This window comes from Aquila chrysaetos, chromosome 7, assembly GCF_900496995.4.
Source record: "Aquila chrysaetos chrysaetos chromosome 7, bAquChr1.4, whole genome shotgun sequence".
In the NCBI taxonomy this organism is placed as follows: domain Eukaryota; kingdom Metazoa; phylum Chordata; class Aves; order Accipitriformes; family Accipitridae; genus Aquila; species Aquila chrysaetos.
The window spans coordinates 27837843-27856108 of record NC_044010.1 but is presented as its reverse complement, the minus strand read 5'-3'; the positions used below and the strand labels follow the sequence as shown (position 1 = coordinate 27856108).

The 18266-nt window shown below is 41.2% G+C and overlaps 1 protein-coding gene across 5 annotated transcripts in view; it reads right to left on the bottom strand.

Annotated features, from left to right (window-relative positions):
- The window catches only part of JAM2 (junctional adhesion molecule 2), a 40257-nt gene that overhangs the window by 3426 nt on the left and 18565 nt on the right, over positions 1–18266 (bottom strand). For all 5 annotated transcript variants that reach the window (XM_030021133.1, XM_030021130.1, XM_030021132.1 and 2 more), the window contains exons 2-7: positions 12179–12244; positions 7974–8087; positions 6593–6745; positions 3583–3788; positions 2011–2113; positions 240–347 (exon numbers count right to left, since the gene is read on the bottom strand). In XM_030021133.1, coding sequence (XP_029876993.1) covers positions 240–347; positions 2011–2113; positions 3583–3788; positions 6593–6745; positions 7974–8087; positions 12179–12244 — 750 coding nt within the window. The remainder of the gene's footprint in view (positions 1–239; positions 348–2010; positions 2114–3582; positions 3789–6592; positions 6746–7973; positions 8088–12178; positions 12245–18266) is intronic.

Genomic DNA, 18266 nt, shown 5'->3' with positions numbered 1-18266 from the left:
CCCTAGACTGCTGTTTGGTAGCCTCATGCAACTGCACAAACGTCTCCATGTCATTCTTGAACTATCTTTTGTAGTAGAAGTTGGCAGAATAAAAATGTCTGCACAAAAAAATTTCTGTTGTAATGCTCTTTAGCTTTAGTACCATGGAGTTAGAGCCTTCATGAAAAGGAGAACGTTATAGTCAGCAGAAGTACAGACATTTTTTTGACACAAGGAAGGAGTGATGTTATTTTACTTACTTGTAAAGTAGCCCTTTTTTTGGGCATAAAATACTCCAAGGCCACACAATGCCATTACCAGAGCCACAAATACTACAGCAGCAATGATACCGCTTACATTAAGGTCATCTGTAATTACAAAACATAAGTCCAATGTTGTAAGTTGTAAAAAGTTCCATTGGCTGGATTTTTTCCCTAATTACTACAGGCACCTTTTGTATCTATAGGGCGTCTTTGGCCCAAGCTGCATAAGTTAATTAGTAACACTTAGATGTACATTAGCAGTCCAAAACCACTACTGTATCACAGCCACATTAACAGGAGTGCTCGACACACTTCAACTGCTTAGTTTGGGTCAAAAGTAAGGAAAGAAGAGGGATCAAGGAATACATACTCCTCATACCTATCCCCAATAAGTATTATTCAAGTCCTATGTCTCTAAGGGAAAATATCTTGAAATCTTTAGAAGTCTTAAAACAAGTGTTTTCATGTAGTTATTTTGCCTAAAATAACTGAAACAGCTGATGGCAATGTCAGGTCCCAGTCCTGAAGAACTCTTTAGGCGAGTTATTTAAAATTCAATGCTTTTTTATTTTTTAACAGCAAGGCTTTTAAAAATCAACACAATAAAGGCCAGTAAATGTTTTAGCCCAGATGTCTGAAGTTAAACTCTACACTGGGCTACCAAAACATCTAGCCATTTTTACTTTGAAGGTGATGCCCATGCCCACTTCCTGATATAATTACCAAGAGCTGCAGACAATCATCCATTTTAGGAAAAACAAAAACATCAACAAGCGGAAACATTTTCATAGTTTTTGTTATATGTCCAATTACTTATTTGGTTCCTGACGTTAAGCATACATTAATACACGGTTGGGAATTTTACCCCCAAACCTATCAGGTTTTGTGCATTCGTTGACAGCAGTTTAGGACTTCGGTGAGTATTTCCACAACAGAGGTATTCTGTCTTGGTAGCTTGTGGAACACTTGCTCATAATCAACCAGGAATGCATTAAAAGCCGTGATACAGTGATTTTCAGCTAAGTTCTAAGAAAGCACCAGACAATTGCTTTATGGAATACTTGGACATAAACTTCTGTGCAGTATTTGTTAGGATTTGTTACCATCTGCTTTCCTATCACATCTGCCAGAGCTAGTTTTGTATTTTGCAAACATTCATACATTTTGGGTTGTTATTACAGACTGCCCCTCCAGCCTTTGCTAAATTCATTATTAGCTAACCAATGTTACACTCCACCTACACTGTGCAAGTAGAAAAGAAAAAGGCAGCAGGATATTTTTTTTTTTTTTTTTTGAGAAACACTGACTTCTTCAGTGTTACTCTGGCAGGTATAAATGAGTCATTCAGTTAAAATTCTGATCCGTTACATTAAGATCTCACATGAATGCATCTCAAAAGGGAGGCTTTTCATAAAAAAATAACCCAGTGGACTGGTGCATTATCCTGTACACCTTCCATAAAAGCATTCTGAAATATTAAGGCTCTCATATGGATAATGCTGTTCTGTGAAGTTCAGTGTTTAGCAACCTAAAGGCTGGCTACTGCAACAATTTTAAAGTACTAAACGAGCTGCTTTTTTGTGAAATGCAGTGAAACATGTTTGTGGTGTAAGAAAGGAATGCTTTAAGTAGCCACAGCAACTACATATAAGGAACTCATTATTATTCCTCCCCCAAAATGCTATAATCAAACAAAAAGATATAATTCAATCTGGTCTTAGCTTCTATTGCAAGACTGTTTTCCGCACCTATTTTCTTTGACACATACCAACTTGCATTCGCTTCACTGAGCATTTCTGAGATAATCCAATCCCATTGGAGGCTTCACAGAAATACTCTCCAGTGTCATTCTTTGTAACTGTGTTAAACAGCTGTTAAGAAAGAGTCCAAAACCATTATCAGAATACAAAAAAAATCAGAATTTCCTGTACGATAAACATTTTGACATGTCAATAGGGTTTTTTTGTTTGGTTGTTTTTTTAAACAAACAAAAAAAAAACCCTGAAAGCAAGTTAGAAATTCTGGTCCAGTTCAACCTCATAATTCAGCTCCCTCGTCACATTCCCTGGTCCTTAACTTCAACTTCTGGTCTAAGAGGGTCTATTAGATGGACATTTTAAACTAGAAGGAGTGTATCTACAAGAAGATTCTTTTTCAGTGCATCAGTAATTTCCAATAAAATGCATTTTCTTAGACATGTTCTAATTTCAGAATCCCTGAAATCAGAACATTTTGTTCATTTTACCAAAAAATCAACAACAAAAAGAATGAAAAACACCCCCATGTACTACTAAAAATATTTCCCACAGAAAGTTTGTGGGTTTCCCTCCCTGCCCACAGAAATGGCACTTTCTCTCTTCTTCCAATGGAGAAATGCTAAACTGCACTATTTATCAAATGCTATTACTGTAAAAATTAAAATAAGGAAGCAAGAGGTGGACAGAGATTGACCTCATGTCAATTTCAGTGTTTCTCTGTATTTTTTTTTATCATTAGGCTTGTTAACTTTTTTCCCTTTAATATATCACATACTTTAAAACTAAGATTTTCAGAAGTGATTAGTAATTTTGAGTAGTCCACCTAATTTCCACAGTGCTGAAAGATCCACAGCACGTCTGAATGCTTAGTCACATTTCAGTTTTCACCTTTGATTATGCACAAGAGTAGGGTGTTCCTAGAACAACTCTTTACTTCTGAAATATCTCATTTGACAATGCATCGTAGGTAGTACATATCAATTTTTTTAGAAGGATCAGCTAACAGGGGAGGGATGAGAAAGAGCCAGCCACTTCTGAGGGGAAAAAACCAGCCCACAAAACAAACTACAACTAAATCAAAAAACCACTAAGCTTACTTACAGCCTTGACTCATTTCTACTAACTTCACAAGTACTGGACTGGAACTTGTAAATGCTACTGGATTGCACAGATTCTCTACTGCCCTTAGTGCTGCACTCCCATTTAAGTGTGTGAAGTCACTATTTCAGATTTTAAGGCACTATCAAATATAACTCTGTTGATATACTGAGAGATCATTCTCACCTGGCACTAGTTAGCTAACTGACAAGGTGAAATTTGTCATGTATATTCTAGATTCTGCTCACTTATCATTACTGCATCCTTGCAACTCACCCACTTTTTATCACTCAATGTCTATGGCTTGTCATTGGTCTCAGGCAGAAACCACCTTCTACGTTTGTTAGCACGTACTTCAGCATGACATTGATCTCCGACAAAGACCTTGTGCATTTCTGGATTAAGACCCCTGTGCATCATTGTACTAAACAGTAAATTTCATCTTTGTGATAGCTGATTATGACAGAGTTAGTTATTACACTTACCAGAGTACCAGACTTTTTATTCATGGTGTAAGTTATGTTTGCTGCTCTAGCACTGCCTGTTCCTGTCTTTTCCAGTAAGGCAACACCGTTCTTGTACCACTGGTACTCAGACGGAGGAGACCCCTCAGTCTCCTTACAGCTCAGTTCCACTACTGTTCCAGTCATTGCAGAGCTGGGTACCTCACATACCGGCGTAGTCGGAGCAACTGGACAATGAAATTGCACTTGTTACATGGTCTTAACAGTATTGTCTATATGACAGCAGTTTGACAGTCACTAGTGAGGAGGGGAGCACTTGTGTACATGCTTAGAAATTACCATGTTAATGAAATGAGGTGCTGGAGAAGGTGTTGAAGGCAGAGTCCTGCCACTGGAGAGCACAGTAAAGTTTGTGAGTTGTTAAAAACATAAGAGGCTTGCTCCCAGCCTCCCCCACCACACGCTGTCTCATCCTGTCTCCAATCCATACAGTCTCATCCAACCTCAGAGTCTGTTTCACCTCGTTTCTTGTATGGGGCCTTTTGCTCACAGACAGAGGAGTGATAACTCAGGGAATCTGTAGTCCAGCAATTCCCCCCTTCTCTGTCCCAGTATTTAAAAACAGAAGTGAGGAAGAGGAAGAAGATTTTTTGTATTAAAATAAGTCAACTGGTTTTTGAAAAATGATTGTCAGAAAGAATTGCCAAGACTGGCCACCATTGTGTAAATCCCAGGTTGAGGACTGTCCTGGGTTCAGCTAGGATAATTTTCACAAGAAGCTGGGAGGGGACACAACCAGGATAGCTGACCCGAATTAACCAAGGTGATATTCGATACCATATGATGTCATGCTCAGTATATAACCTGGGGGGGTGGGTGAGGAGGACTGCGTCTCTGGAACAGGCTGGGCATCAGGTTCCAGGTGGTGAGCAATTGCACTGTGGATCACTCGCTTCGTATATTCTTTTATTAGTGTTATTGTTATTATTATTTCTTCTCTCCTTGTGTTGTCCTATTAAACTGTCCTTATCTCAGCCCATGAGTTTTTTACCTTTTTCTCCTGATTCTCCTCCCCATCCCACTGAGGTGGGGAGGAGAAATGAGCGAGTGGCCGCATGATGCTTAGTTGCTGGCTGGGCCTAAACTAGACAGGACCAAAAACAATTGGCTACTTAATTTCAGTTTAAATTAAAAACAAACATTCCCACACACAGATGCAGGTGACCTGATCATTCCTTCTGCCGTGAAGATGAATGTCTCTTTTCTGATTTTTATTAATGTGAACAGAAAAGGAACTGAATTTTTTTTTTTTTTGGTACCTTGAAGCTATGTAGAAAAAAACTAAGGGTGAAGAGGCACGCATGGAACATTAAAAGCACAACTGACACCCTAACAAGTATTCATACGTTTTTCTTGGCTGATTTTATAATAAAAAGCAAAAATAAAGAAAACCAAGTTAAATACTAATTCACATTAACTTTTAAAAATACTTGTGAGCAACTGTCGTGGTTTAACCCCAGCTGGCAGCTAAGCACCACACAGCTGCTCGCTCACTCCCCCGCAGCAGGATGGGGGAGAGAATCAGGAGGGTAAAAGTGAGAAAACTTGTGGGCTGAGATAAAGACAGTTCAACAGGTAAAGCAAAAGCCACGCACACAAGCAAAGCAAAACAAGGAATTCATTCACCACTTCCCATCGGCAGGCAGGTGTTCAGCCATCTCCAGGAAAGCAGGGCTCCATCACATGTAACAGTTACTTGGGAAGACAAAACACCATCACTCCGAATGTCCCCCCTTCCTTTTTCTTCCCCCAGCTTTATATGCTGAGCATGACATCATATGGTATGGAATATCCCTGTCCCAGCAGTATCCCCTCCCAACTCCTTGTTCACCCCCAGCCTACTCACTGGTGGGGTGGGGTGAACAGCAGAAAAGGCCTTGACTGTGTAAGCACTGCTCAGCGATAATGAAAACATCCCTGAATTATCAACACTGTTTTCAGCACAAATCCAGAACATAGCCCCATGGTAGCTACTATGAAGAAAAGTAACTCTATCTCAGCCAAAACCAGCACAGCAACACACACACACACACGCGCCTTCTCCTTTAGGCTCTAAGATTTCAACTTTAAATTCAGAAGCCGCATTTAAAAGAGGAAAGCTGTTGAGAGAGTGGAAGAAAGAAAGAAAAAGTGGCATTACCTCATTGTTGGAGCTGATCAGAAGTTCATAAATTTATCATCCTTTATGAAGAACTTTGAGACTTTATTTATAATTTTAAAAGATTAATTATTTTTGTATAGAAAAAAACAATACAGAAACTAAAAAAGAAAATATTTTTTCTCCCTTTACAGAGAAAAGAAGAAAACTACCAACCTCTACCACTCATCCACTCGGAAAAACATGAGGAACAATGTAAGAAGAGTGTGCTCAGTATTCACTTTTCCCTACTTTCCCCAACTGGGAAAGAAACCAAACAAAAAACCACAAAGAACAACCACCCCCGCAAGCCAACACTATCTCTCCTGTAAATGAAGTCCACAGATTGCTAGCTCGCTGGCTGGCATTGCACAGACACTGCAGCAGTTTCTCCTTCCAAAAACAGGAGGAGACTGTAGCATACTGGAATGAACTGCTGCTTAGGAATATTTGATAAGTGTTGACAGATGCTGACTTTCCAGTGCCAAACACCATGATCAGCTTATGCAGACTCTCAGTCACTGAGTGACTTCAGTTTTAGAAATGGAAATTTCACTATCACGTACATCAACAATACTTGCTAAGTTTTGAGAACTGAAACCCACATTTGTATCAACAAAACCCTAGTTATATTCCCTTCTAATGCAAGTGTGCATTTTGCAAAGCTCTTTTGTGAAGTATGTTGTAGAATGTGCATATGCACGTGTGTTTATAAACCCAGCCCAAAGAAGACCTAAAAACCCAGCAGTCACACACCATATGGACAGCCCTACTTTCAACACCCCTTGCCATCATTCAATTTCTTTACAGAAGCCCAAGTAATAAAGCTTGTACCCAATACAGTGAGAGTAATAGTAGCCTCTCCCAGGCGTTGCCCCTCTTCACTCTTTGCACTGATTTCACAGCGGTAAGTTCCAGAATCCTTTCTAGTCACATTTCTAATACGGATTCCTGTATTCAGCATCTCTGCTCGGCCTCGAAGATCACCTTTAAGGGAGAACAGACAGAGAGGTTTCTGCTCTTTGCTTAGAGCAAATGTCTATGTCTCATTGGCTTGTTCTGAAAGCACGTACAATTTATGAACTATTGCTCATTTGTTCAGCATTAGTTATCTATCACCAAGGAGCAATGTGTAAACCCCCTCCCAAGACAGTAAGAACCTTCCACAACTTGTCCATTTAGTCCAAAAAAAAAAAAAAAAAAAAAATCAGTTCAAAAACCCTACATCTTTCATACATTTTCTAGTTGGAAGACGGAATGCTTTTTTGTCTGCAGATATTTCAAGAAAACATGTATAGCAGTAGTCAGGTGACAAAAAAGACATAATTCTCCACTAGAGGGATAGCAATCACTAACTTAATTACCTTACAGAAAGAATTTTGAGTGAGACCACAGCAAAGTATTTGACATTTTAACTTGGCAAGAAATACTTGATGGATTTTGCAAAAATATGGCCATCAGGCTTCTTACAATGAGGGGTTTTTTCATTTTACAGCTTGTTATGAAATTAAGGTTACATGCACACACAGAACCAAAAGTTCCAGTGTTTCTCTAAATTAAACATATGCAGAAAAGCCCAAGGTCATGAACAAGACCAGCACATCTTGCAAGCTCTACAAACTAACAAAATCGCTGTGCTTTTATTTTATTTCTCAACCTTCATTTATTGTGTACAAGGTACCAGAGACCCATATTTACTTCAACACATAAAGCTGAGGTAAGTCCTTTTCAGAACATATAAACAGAAATGCCACTTCTGAAAAGAATACAAATAATTTAAAATATACAGCTGCATTTATATTTTATGTATATAAAAATTGCTGCATTATTCATACCTCCAGGTCTACAGAAGGCTTCCAAAACGTCTTTGTAGGATAGGAGTGCAGAGCTTAGAGTAGTTTGGGGAAGGTTATATTTGAATGTAATTTCATTTTTTAAAAACGTCAAGGAATGTGCAGTGCCATTTTTCTTAGTCTTGAGTTTTATTATATTTAACTTCATTAAAAAGGTAACTAATCATCAACAATTTTATTAAGAAATGCTTTTTTTTCCCCTTGGGGAAGAATTCTTTTCCTCAAAAAGAGAGCTGTTCACTATGAAGAGTCAACAGCATTCTCTTTCAGTCATTTTCCTAATGTTATTCCCCCCAAAAGAGTTGATATCTATGCTAGAGAGTGACATGTTAAACCATCAGTCTAAGTTTGTAGTACTGTACCTGTAAATTCACCATTGTAGTACACAAATGAGACTCCTTGAGACTGGATTTTCTTCCATTCTATTCTTAAGCTCATCCCTTTTGAAAATTTGTGCTTGCAACTAAGAATAGCCTCTGGGGGGGAGAGGGGGAAGAACACGAAAGAGAAAATTAGAGACTTTAGCATTGTGTTTGGTACACATTCAGGCTCCATGAAATTAATATTCCCCCTTTAAAAGAACTTGAGCAGTCAGCAAGGGCCAGATCTACTTCTCAAAGTGATGTCATCAGACCTTCTCCAGATTTACATAAAGACAATGGGGAAACAGAAACTAGTAATTTTCCCATACTTCAGTGGCCTTTGGATCAAACTTCAGATGTTGGGGACTAGATATTCCCATGTTGGATGGGCACAGATTCTGTATTACTACCCTCATTTTAGGTTTAAATATTTTCATCAGTGAGCAGACCACCATTAAAAAAGGACTCTGACCCTGTTATCAGCAATATTTTGTGAATTACCATTCTGAATTCAGTATCAATAGTTTAACTGTTTAAATGTGTAACTTAATGCAGATGGAAAACATACCAGTAAGACGGTTAAATATTCTCCTACGTAACTTATGTATTTAGTTACAATTTCACATTAGTTATTGTTAGGGTATGTGGAAGGTGAGAGTCTGCTTCATTAAGGTTTCCCAATCAAGGACCTTTTCAATGCAAAAGTGGTAACGAGTAAAGGGGGCAGTAACAAACAAAAACACAGAGACACAAACATGACAGACAGGGACTAACAGAGACAATGACAAAGACCATCAGTCTCCAAACACACTAATCAGACTGTGGTGTGGGCAACTGGAGCGAGTGAGAGACTCTGCATCAGTAGCTGGAGGGGCCTCAGATGTTGGGAGTGTGTGTTGGTGAGTTTCACAGCACGTGTGCCTGGAATGCTAGCTTGAGTAAACTTAGGGCCACCAACTGGGGGTGTAGGCACCCCTGGGCTTGTGGTGCTGGCTTCTGGAAGTGGGGGTGTGTGGTGCGTGTGCAGCGTTTGTATCTTCCCTAAACCTGGTGTGCCTGGAGGTGTAATTCACTAGCAAACTTCAAGCTGGGTGAGCTGATGAGTAGGGCAGGGGTAGCAGACGGGCAAAGGGGCTGTTATGGTACTCAGGGGATCCAAGAACACGCTTGTGCATCTATAGTGTTGTGTGAGGTCTTTCACCACTGAACTTCAATCTCCACCAGCCAGAGAAGAGGAAGGAAGCTCAGCTGTCTATACTTCATGCTTTATGTGAGCCTAGGCAGCATTATACATGGGTGCTGTTGAAGGCAGCACCTTGTCTGTGGCAGTCTGTGTAGCTGGCAGTGCCAGTGTTGCGAGTGTGAGTATGTGTGGGTGTGCACACACACGCGTGCATCCCTGAGACACACATGCAGCCTTGCTACTGGTTGAACCTGCAAACAGGAGGAAAGCAGCAGCTGTGTCCATCGGCCTGGGATAAAGACCCCCAGGTCTCCAGGCGCACTGGGCTGGGCTCCAGTGGCCAGGAAGAAGGAACCCCCAGGCCTCTGGAGCTGCTGGCGGCAGAGGCTGCTCATAACATCCCTTGGCAGTTACCTCTTATTTCTGTTGAGTTCTTGAGAAAAGAAAGTTCATACAATTGTTCACTTTCTGTTTGTCCACTCAAGTTTCCCTGACTTATGTATAGTGGGCATCACCAACCAAATTTCACAGAGAGGCTGAGATTTCAAGTAACTGATTATTGCTAAAGTTGCCATAACTGGGTAGGAAACAAACCAAAATTAGTGCTCCTAATGAGGAACAGGTCATACTGGGAGCTCAACTGTTCTTTTTTCCTCCCTCACAGCAGGACATCAGCATACACCATCACTAATATGTAGCTTGCATCATAGTAATTGTGGTCTATGGTCAAGCCTATAGTTATTATGGGGGAACTAAAGAGGGAGAGAAGACATTACAAACTGTATAGGTGAGTTTTTGGGACAAACTCAGTGTTTCAGTAGTTCCATTGTGCATGGAACAGCATGCTGAAATATATATATACTTTTTTACTTTTTTTTTTTTCCCCAGTACATAACTCTTAAGTCAAGGTATTAATAAGAACTGTTGGGAGACAACATCAGAGGAAAGAATCCAACCACATATCTGACTGGCTCCAAATCTATTAATGAAGTAAAATTTAGTATCTCCCAGAAATTTCTGTAAAAGAAACAAATACAATATTGGTCTTGCCACCTTTAGGCTGCTTATCTTCCAATATAGGTCAGAGTATCAAGGATCAAAAGCCTTTACAGTTTTGGCCATGCCTATCTAGCTTTCAGGAGACAAACATCCACTGCTCAAACATACAGTCAATCTGCATTTACCAGCAGGCTTGCTTCCAGTCTCAGCAAACAAGGCTGAAGGGCAATTAAGAGCTAATGACAGATCTACCCACTCACCCTTAAGAGTCTGATTTCCCAGGTCTGTTCTGTAGGGAAACAAAAAGCTTCCAAGGGGCCATACTGGTAGCCTTGGTGATCTCTCATAGGCGAAAAAATGTCCAGACTCGAAAGAAAAATTGAGGCAGGAGGGCATTCTTTGCCAGAAACATGTTGCATACACACTGGCTGCTTCGAAAAACATGCTGTGCCCTCAGGAAGCCCGAGGTTCCTGACTTCAGGTTGAGTGGATGGGTGGAGGCTTCCTGAATCTTAAGATTTGCTAAAGTTTCCTTTCCATTTTGTTTTTGTATCTTTCTAACAAAGAAAAACCATCATTCAAGCCCAACTTGCTTTTGCTACTGACCTTGTGACAGTTGGCTGGTCTCATGAGCTGGTCTATATTAGTTGACATAGAGACGGCTCAGCTGAAGTGTTCTCAGCTGAACAAGTCACCTCCGTCTTGAATGAGCTGCCCCTTTCTTGCATGCCACATTTTTTCATTTCAGAAAAAGCTAGCATCGATGCCCTCCCACTAATCTTATTTGGAGAAAGGGAACAGAATGGAAGAAAGGGAGTGCATGCAGATACAACATAATAAAACCCTCCTTAGTTATAGTTCCCCTCTCCTGCTTTTTCCCATACTAAACTCTGACAGGCTTGGTGCCATGACCACTTCCCTGGGGAGCCTGTTCCAGTGACTGACCACCCTCCTCTACAGTAACAGGAGTTGGAGAAGAAAAGGAAAATGCATTTCAGATCAGCTGCATTCAGCTGAAGAGCTACATCTATCAGCCCCTGCCATTTGCTTAGTGCTGCTACACAAAAAGAACTCAGCATGGCATCTGAGCTATGTTAAACTGATCTCACTCTATCATAAACTGATAACAAAAGAACAAAATGCAAGCCATATATCATATAAAAAGACAGAACCTAATCAAGCTTTAATACGACCTGAAGAGCTTCTCTCTCCTCTTGCCTGTCCTGAGCTCTAAATGTATTAAGAGTTTCTTCCCCCAAAATTACAAGAATACTTGACAGGAGCCCAGCTAACAGCTTTAGAGACCTCCAAAATATTTTATTATTACCTCAAAACAGATGAATAAAACCTAAAGTTCAGCAAACAGTTCTTTCAGTTCCCAAATTCCCATCTCTCTCCATTCCAACCAAACCCAACAAACAAACAAAACCCGCCACATATCTCATCTACACACTACTAGGATCCCTTTCTCATCTACCCAGCAAACATCAGGTTTTTCTCCCTGCCTCCTTAACTTCTCTAGCAAATTATTGGAAGTCATTTGTCATTTTACATATGACATATACATATATAAACAGCCATTATCGTTACTAACAATTAAAAATAGCCATTAAATTATAGTTATTGACAACTAGCTGACTTACAGTTGTTCTCTCTCTAGTCCCTCACTTCTCTGTCTTGTAAGTTAATTAATGCTTCTCCTTTCTATCAGTTCCCATTATTTTGGGTGCAAGAAAACCAGGCAGAATTTACAGAGTGAGCTACCAGGACTCACAAACAAGTCACAGAATCACAGAATAGGTGAGGTTGAAATGGACCTCTGGGGAGCGTCTAGTCCAAGCCCACATCAACTAAGAGAAAACGGGGACAAGACCAAGATTACACAAAGACTCAATGGAGAGAGTAGAAGCAGGACCCTTCAGGAAAGAGGAAGACAATCTTAACAGCTGCACAGCTTCTGTGTACATAGTTTGCGTGTATTGTGTATATATTAAAAATAATCACAGCAATGCCCATACAGTACCCTTAAACTCCTCTGCTTTTACGTTTTTGTTATCCGTTTCAATGGAAATTCCAGACACTCTACAATCTGCAAGGGGACAGAAAAAAAAAAAAGACAATTCAGCAATAAACACTTGTAATTCCATATGTGCTTCACAGCTACAAGCAAGTTTTTCAAGACCTCCTTACACTGGACAGATTAGATATTGTCTGCTAGACAGAGCACGGTACTAAGAGCTAGACCAGGGCTGGCCATGTAGGTGGCCTTGAACAATTCATCTTTTCCTCTCCATGCCCTGGCACCTGTAAAAACCAGTAATATTTCTCTTTTACAATAGCATGATAATATTTACATGTGAGAAGTGCTATATAAACAGTAGGTGTTGTTTTACACTAGGGTAATGTCTCAGCCTGTTTCTAATTGGGGAGACTTGTATTAATCCGTCAGTGTATTTTCCATTGTATTCCTATTACAAGGCAGGCATGTTTACTGGAGAATACCATGTACAGCTTCTACAGGGTAAAAAAATGCATGCAGTAATTGGCGGTTACCTCAAATTCTTGTTGAAATGAGAGGGAAAACATTAGTCAACATTTCTATAGTTTTGTATCAAAGAGAAAAAAACCCATACATTCTTGGATATCTCTTGTCTTGGGAATACTGAAATTCCAGAGAGAACAAGTGAAGTAACCACTAGTCCTATATCAACCCCCACCCAGCTACCTCCTCCCTCACCGCACCTCACTACACATCCTCTCTTAAGAGCTGCTCTCCTCCCAGGAAAGGACTCCACTGTGTTCCCTCATAATTCAGAAGCATTCCGCAAGGCCCAAGAGTTGGTCACAGTTATTCCGATTACTTCATGGCGGGCTACAAGACTACCAAGTGCTTAAGAACAGCTAAATACGGTTGTTTACACTGGTTTACATTAACTTTTTTTCTTCTAAAAGCATCTCAAGTTCCCTTTGGTTTAGGACCAGTTTTGAAGACACCATGGACACTTCTAGTGCAGCCATTTCCTCCACCCGCAGCAGCCAACAGAACAATTGCTACAGAGGGTATGAACAAGAACTGAGCCCCTCTCCCTATCAACAATATTTAGAAACATGGCTTGTTTAAAAGCATAATGTTCTTTTGAATGATAGGAACTAGTCTTGCTTCACTCCTTTTAGTCTAATCTTGCTACTTACCTCTCTCACGTACACAGACCTCCTTTGTTCATCCCTAAAGAATTAATTTCCCTTTCCCCTGCCTAAAGGGGGAAGAGTTGCACACAGCCTAGCAGATGGATCTCCAGTCTTGATCTGAAGACATGAACAGATCAAGAATCTTTTGCTTCTTATTGTTTTCTTTTGACAGTTGATTACTTCTGTTGAAGTGTGTGCCTCATTTCTCACTTGAGTGAGTCCATTTGGGCTTTCAGCTATGGGTTCTCACAGCTCTGAGTTAGCATGCTGTTTTCTTTGTATGAAGGTACCATCATAGAATGGTTTGGGTTGGAACGGACCTTTAAAGGTCACGTGGTCGAACTCCCCTGCAACGAGCAGGGTCATCTTCAACTAGATCAGGTTATTCAAAGCCCCATCCAACCTGACCTTGAATATTTCCAGGGATGGGGCATCTACAACCTCTCTGGGCAACCTGTTCCAGTGTTACGCCATCCTCACTGTAAAAAATTTCTTCCTTATATCTAGTCTAAATCTGGCCTCTTTTAGTTTAAAACCATTACCCCTTGTCCTATTGCAACAGACTGTACTAAAATGTTCGTCCCCATCTTTCTTGTAAGCCCCCTTTAAGTACTAAAAGGTCACAATAAGGTCTCCCTGGAGCCCTCTCTTCTCTAGGCTGAACATCCCCAACTCTCTCAGCCTGTCTTCAAAGGAGAAGTGCTCCAGCCCTCTGATCATTTTTGTGGCCCTCCTCTGGACCTGCTCCAACAGGTCCATGTCTTTCTTGTGCTGAGGACCCCAAAGCTGGATGCGGTACTCCAGGTGGGGTCTCACCAGGGCAGAGTAGAGGGACAGAATCACCTCCCTTGACCTGCTGGCCACTGTTCTTTAACTGTGGCCCAGGATACAGTTGGCTTTCTGGGCTGCAAGTACACATCGTCTACTCATGTCCAGCTTTTCATCCAACAGTACCTCAAAGTCCTTCTCCTCAGGGCTGCTCTCAATCCCTTCATCAACCCTGTGTCAACCACACCACTCAGCTTGGTGTCGTCTGCAAACTTGCTGAGGGTGCGCTCAATCCCACTGTCTATATCATTGATGAAGATCTTAAACAGTACTCGTCCCATACACCATCATGGCTTTCTTCTCCATTAAAGATCATTCCTTATTGTTCAAGTCTGGCACTACAGAGGGAATTCTCCATCCAAACTGCTCCTACAACCCTTTCCCTCCATAATTTTCTAGGTTTTTTTCAGCATTCTTTAAAAACACAGATTGCAGTTCTATTGGTATCTGTAACTATTGCCTTGAGTAATGGAGCAAGAGTCAGAATAGGTATTTGAGTCCCTGGCACTGTAGCAAAAGTTCAGTTACTCATTCACTGTATCCTGTTGTGATGCGTTGACCTTGGCCAACTGTCAGACACCCACCCAGCCACTCTCTCACTTCCTCTCCTCTAAAATGACAGGGAAGAAAATAAAATTAAAAAGCTCATGGGTCAAGAGAAAGACAGGGAGATCACTTAGCAATTACCACCACAGGCAAAACAGACTCAACTTCAGGAAAATTAATTAAATTTATTGCCAATTAAAAATATGGTAAGTGCAGCAGTTGTGAGGAATAAGGGTTGCGGTCAGTCCATAACAGCTCCCCTCTGCTGCTCCCTCCTCCGCACACTTTTCCCCTGCTCCAGTGTGGGCTCCTCTCCGTTGGCCACAATTACTGTCAGGAACCTGCTCCAACATGGATCCTCCATGCACTTCAGCTTCCTTCAAAGCATATCCACTTGCTCTGGTGTGGGATCCTCCATGGGCTGCAGTGTGGACATCTGCTCCAGCGTGGTCCTCCATGCGCCGCAGGACAATACCTGCTCCACAGTGGTTTCTCCACAGGCTGCAGGGGTTCCTGCCCCTCTCCCCTCGGTGCCCGCAGGGCTGTTTCTCACACTTTTCCCCTCACAGCCGGGCAGCGTTTTGCCCTTTCTTACACAGGCTTTCCCCGCGGCTCCGCCGTGGTGGCTGCGGGGCTCAGCCGTGCCCTGCGGTGGGTTGGTCGGAGCCGGCTGGAACCGGCTGTGTCCGGCTCGGGGCAGCCCCGGCCTCTCCTCACAGAGGCCGCCCTGCAGCCACCCTGCCAGAGCCTGGGCACCTGCACCCCATACCCCTCTATTACTCTTCAGAGTTGCTGCTTTCTAGATGCCTCACCATCCCCTTCCCCGCTTCCAAATGTATGTCCAACATTTCTTGTTTCTAAGAGCATACAGCTTCACACCTGGCAATGTAAAGTGAATTTTCATATATGCACATTACCAAATTTGTGTGCAACTATCCTGTCCTTCATATGTTTTATCATCACCTTTGTGTTACCCTAAAATAGAGCAGAAATTTATAATATGAAAATAAGTAACAAGTGAAGATGACAATTCCAGCAATGCAATTTACGTACCCTTAGAATACTGAAATAGAAAAAAATATTTGCATTACAAATAGTGCTTGGAAATTTTTTTCCACCCCATCAAGAAAGGAAACTTTCCTGCTGAACTTTTAAAAAAGAAATAAAAAAAAAAACCAAATGACCCCCCGCCGTTGAAACCAGAGGAAGGAACCACTTCTCCAGAACCTCCCAAAGTAACCGTTACTCCTTGTGGTGGTGCATTCCCCCTCCTGCGCTGTTCTATGATCTCAGGAATTCCCATTAGGCCTTAGCATTTGTGTAATGAGTTGGGCGGTTAAGCGTCCCTTGACTGTACCAGGAACTTTTGCATGGCTAAGGCGGGGAGCAGCACTGACCATACCAAGGACTCCTGTTGCCTGGTGGAGGTGGGGATATGGGAGCAGGAATATTAGTCATCTCCTGACAGCCTTGGAGCATCCCTTATCTGGTTTTGGTTATTCCCTGACAGCCTTGGAGCCTTCCTTATCTGGATCACAGCTCATGTGAAAATGGTACCAGTGCAACTGGAATTCCAGTAATTTGCTGAAGACTAAAGCCAATCACCTCGTGAACCTGTAAACAGCCGTCCTAAGTGAGGCCCTTTGAGCTCTCCTGGACTGCAGCAGGCTGCAACCAGCACCTCCCTCTGGGGGGGACGCCTCTCAGAGCTTGCAAACTCAAGAGTTTGCAAAAATCGGACGACCATCACCAAAAGCTGATGATGGCACCTAGGCTGGTATCCTTCGCTCCTTGAGGCTCAACCCTTTGCCCATTGAGAAAAATGCTGAGACAATTGATGTGAATATTTTCACTGAACTCGAGGGGAATTTTTAACAGGTCTACCTTTGCTTCATTTTTATATATATATATATAATCTCCCTCTTAGTATCTGTGTGCATGCATGTGTGAATTAACCCGGGTATCCTATAGCAAGTATAGTATAAATATTGCCTTTTCTAAATCCTATGATCCACCTCAAACTGTGAATGAACCTCAGACTGCTCTTACACACATAATTCCTTTAGACGTAAACTGTTGATCAAGTCTGGGACTAGGAGTGGATCCAGCTGCCCCTAAGCTCCATCAGGAGTTTAGAAAGCAAGGGTGTCTTCTCTGAACCTCATGACTCAACAGAAGGGTCTCCCCTACCTTTTCACATCCCCGATCTCTGTGCAAGTCATGAAAAATCAATTCGAACTTGATTTTTTCTTGTATGTTTCTCTCTTACCCTTTTGCGTCTTCGGTCTCTGTATAAATAATTCTAGTTTTATTCTAACTTGATTTTGTTTCATCCATGTATTAAGTAATAGAGTGAATCTTGCCATCAAACTCTGTGAAGTTGTGCTTTTATAAATTCCTATTAAATCATTTTTGTTAATACCCTTGACAGTGATTCTTTAAGCGGTTTAAACCACTCATTTTTGCAACACTCTTGCATATCCATACAGAGCCCATCTCCTTGTTTTTGTCTAAGCTTGGTCTAGAATAAAGCCTGAAGTCATTAAGTCATTTTCTTTTTAATGTATTAAGCCCTATTTAGATTTATGGAAAGAAAATTACCTTTTGACTTTTACCCAAACCACGTTGTTTCTAGAACCAGAAACCACCCCCATATCCTATATGCCAACAGGTAACAAATCATGTTTATCTACTGAAATAACATCTTCCTTCATGTGTTCACGATGGGGAGGAACATTTTGTTCTGAGGCTCTGACAGCAGCTAACACTTGATAACACTTACGAAGGAAGCATTTCTAGGACTCCAGTGTGTGGGTAAAGCAATTTATAAATTATTGGCACATCAACCTTCTCTGTCTGGACACAAAACACCTCAAATGCATGCAATTCACCACTGTATTACATTCATTGTTTCATGGACCTGGAAATTTCTCTCCTTCTCTTTAACACAGATGTCACACAGCTCACTGTCATGGTCTAAGTATTCATAAGCTAGAAGCCACAATAAGTAAACATGTTTTATGACTTCCAGGGCAGGATCATGGTACTTACTTCTCACTATGGAAGTTATCACAAAATTACATTGCATACTTTGTATTGGGAGCTTGCAATTGCAGTTTCCGTATTTCCCCTTGCGTCAAGGGATTTACAGAATACACAAATATCCTGTTATGCAATAAGTACAAAATAAATCAGAAAAAAGAAAGAAAGAAGTTCAACATACACACAGCCCTCCTCCTCACACACACAACACACACATATAGATGACCCTCTTCAAGAAGCAGTAGAGTCTGAACAGTAACTTAAGGTGGTACAGAGATAGCTGACCAAATTAAAACCATTATATATTCCAATCAATCAGAAAGACAGAAGGGGTCTTTAAAGCTAGAGCATCTTTTCCTTAAAATGTCCTTTTAGAAATGCCTCTGCCAATTACTCAGAATCCAAGATTTAAGCTTTGGATTTTAATTCACCATATAAAGAGTAATAGTGAAAAGATTACATATTACTGTACTAGTAAACTTTCTGTTCATCAAATGCTTTTATAC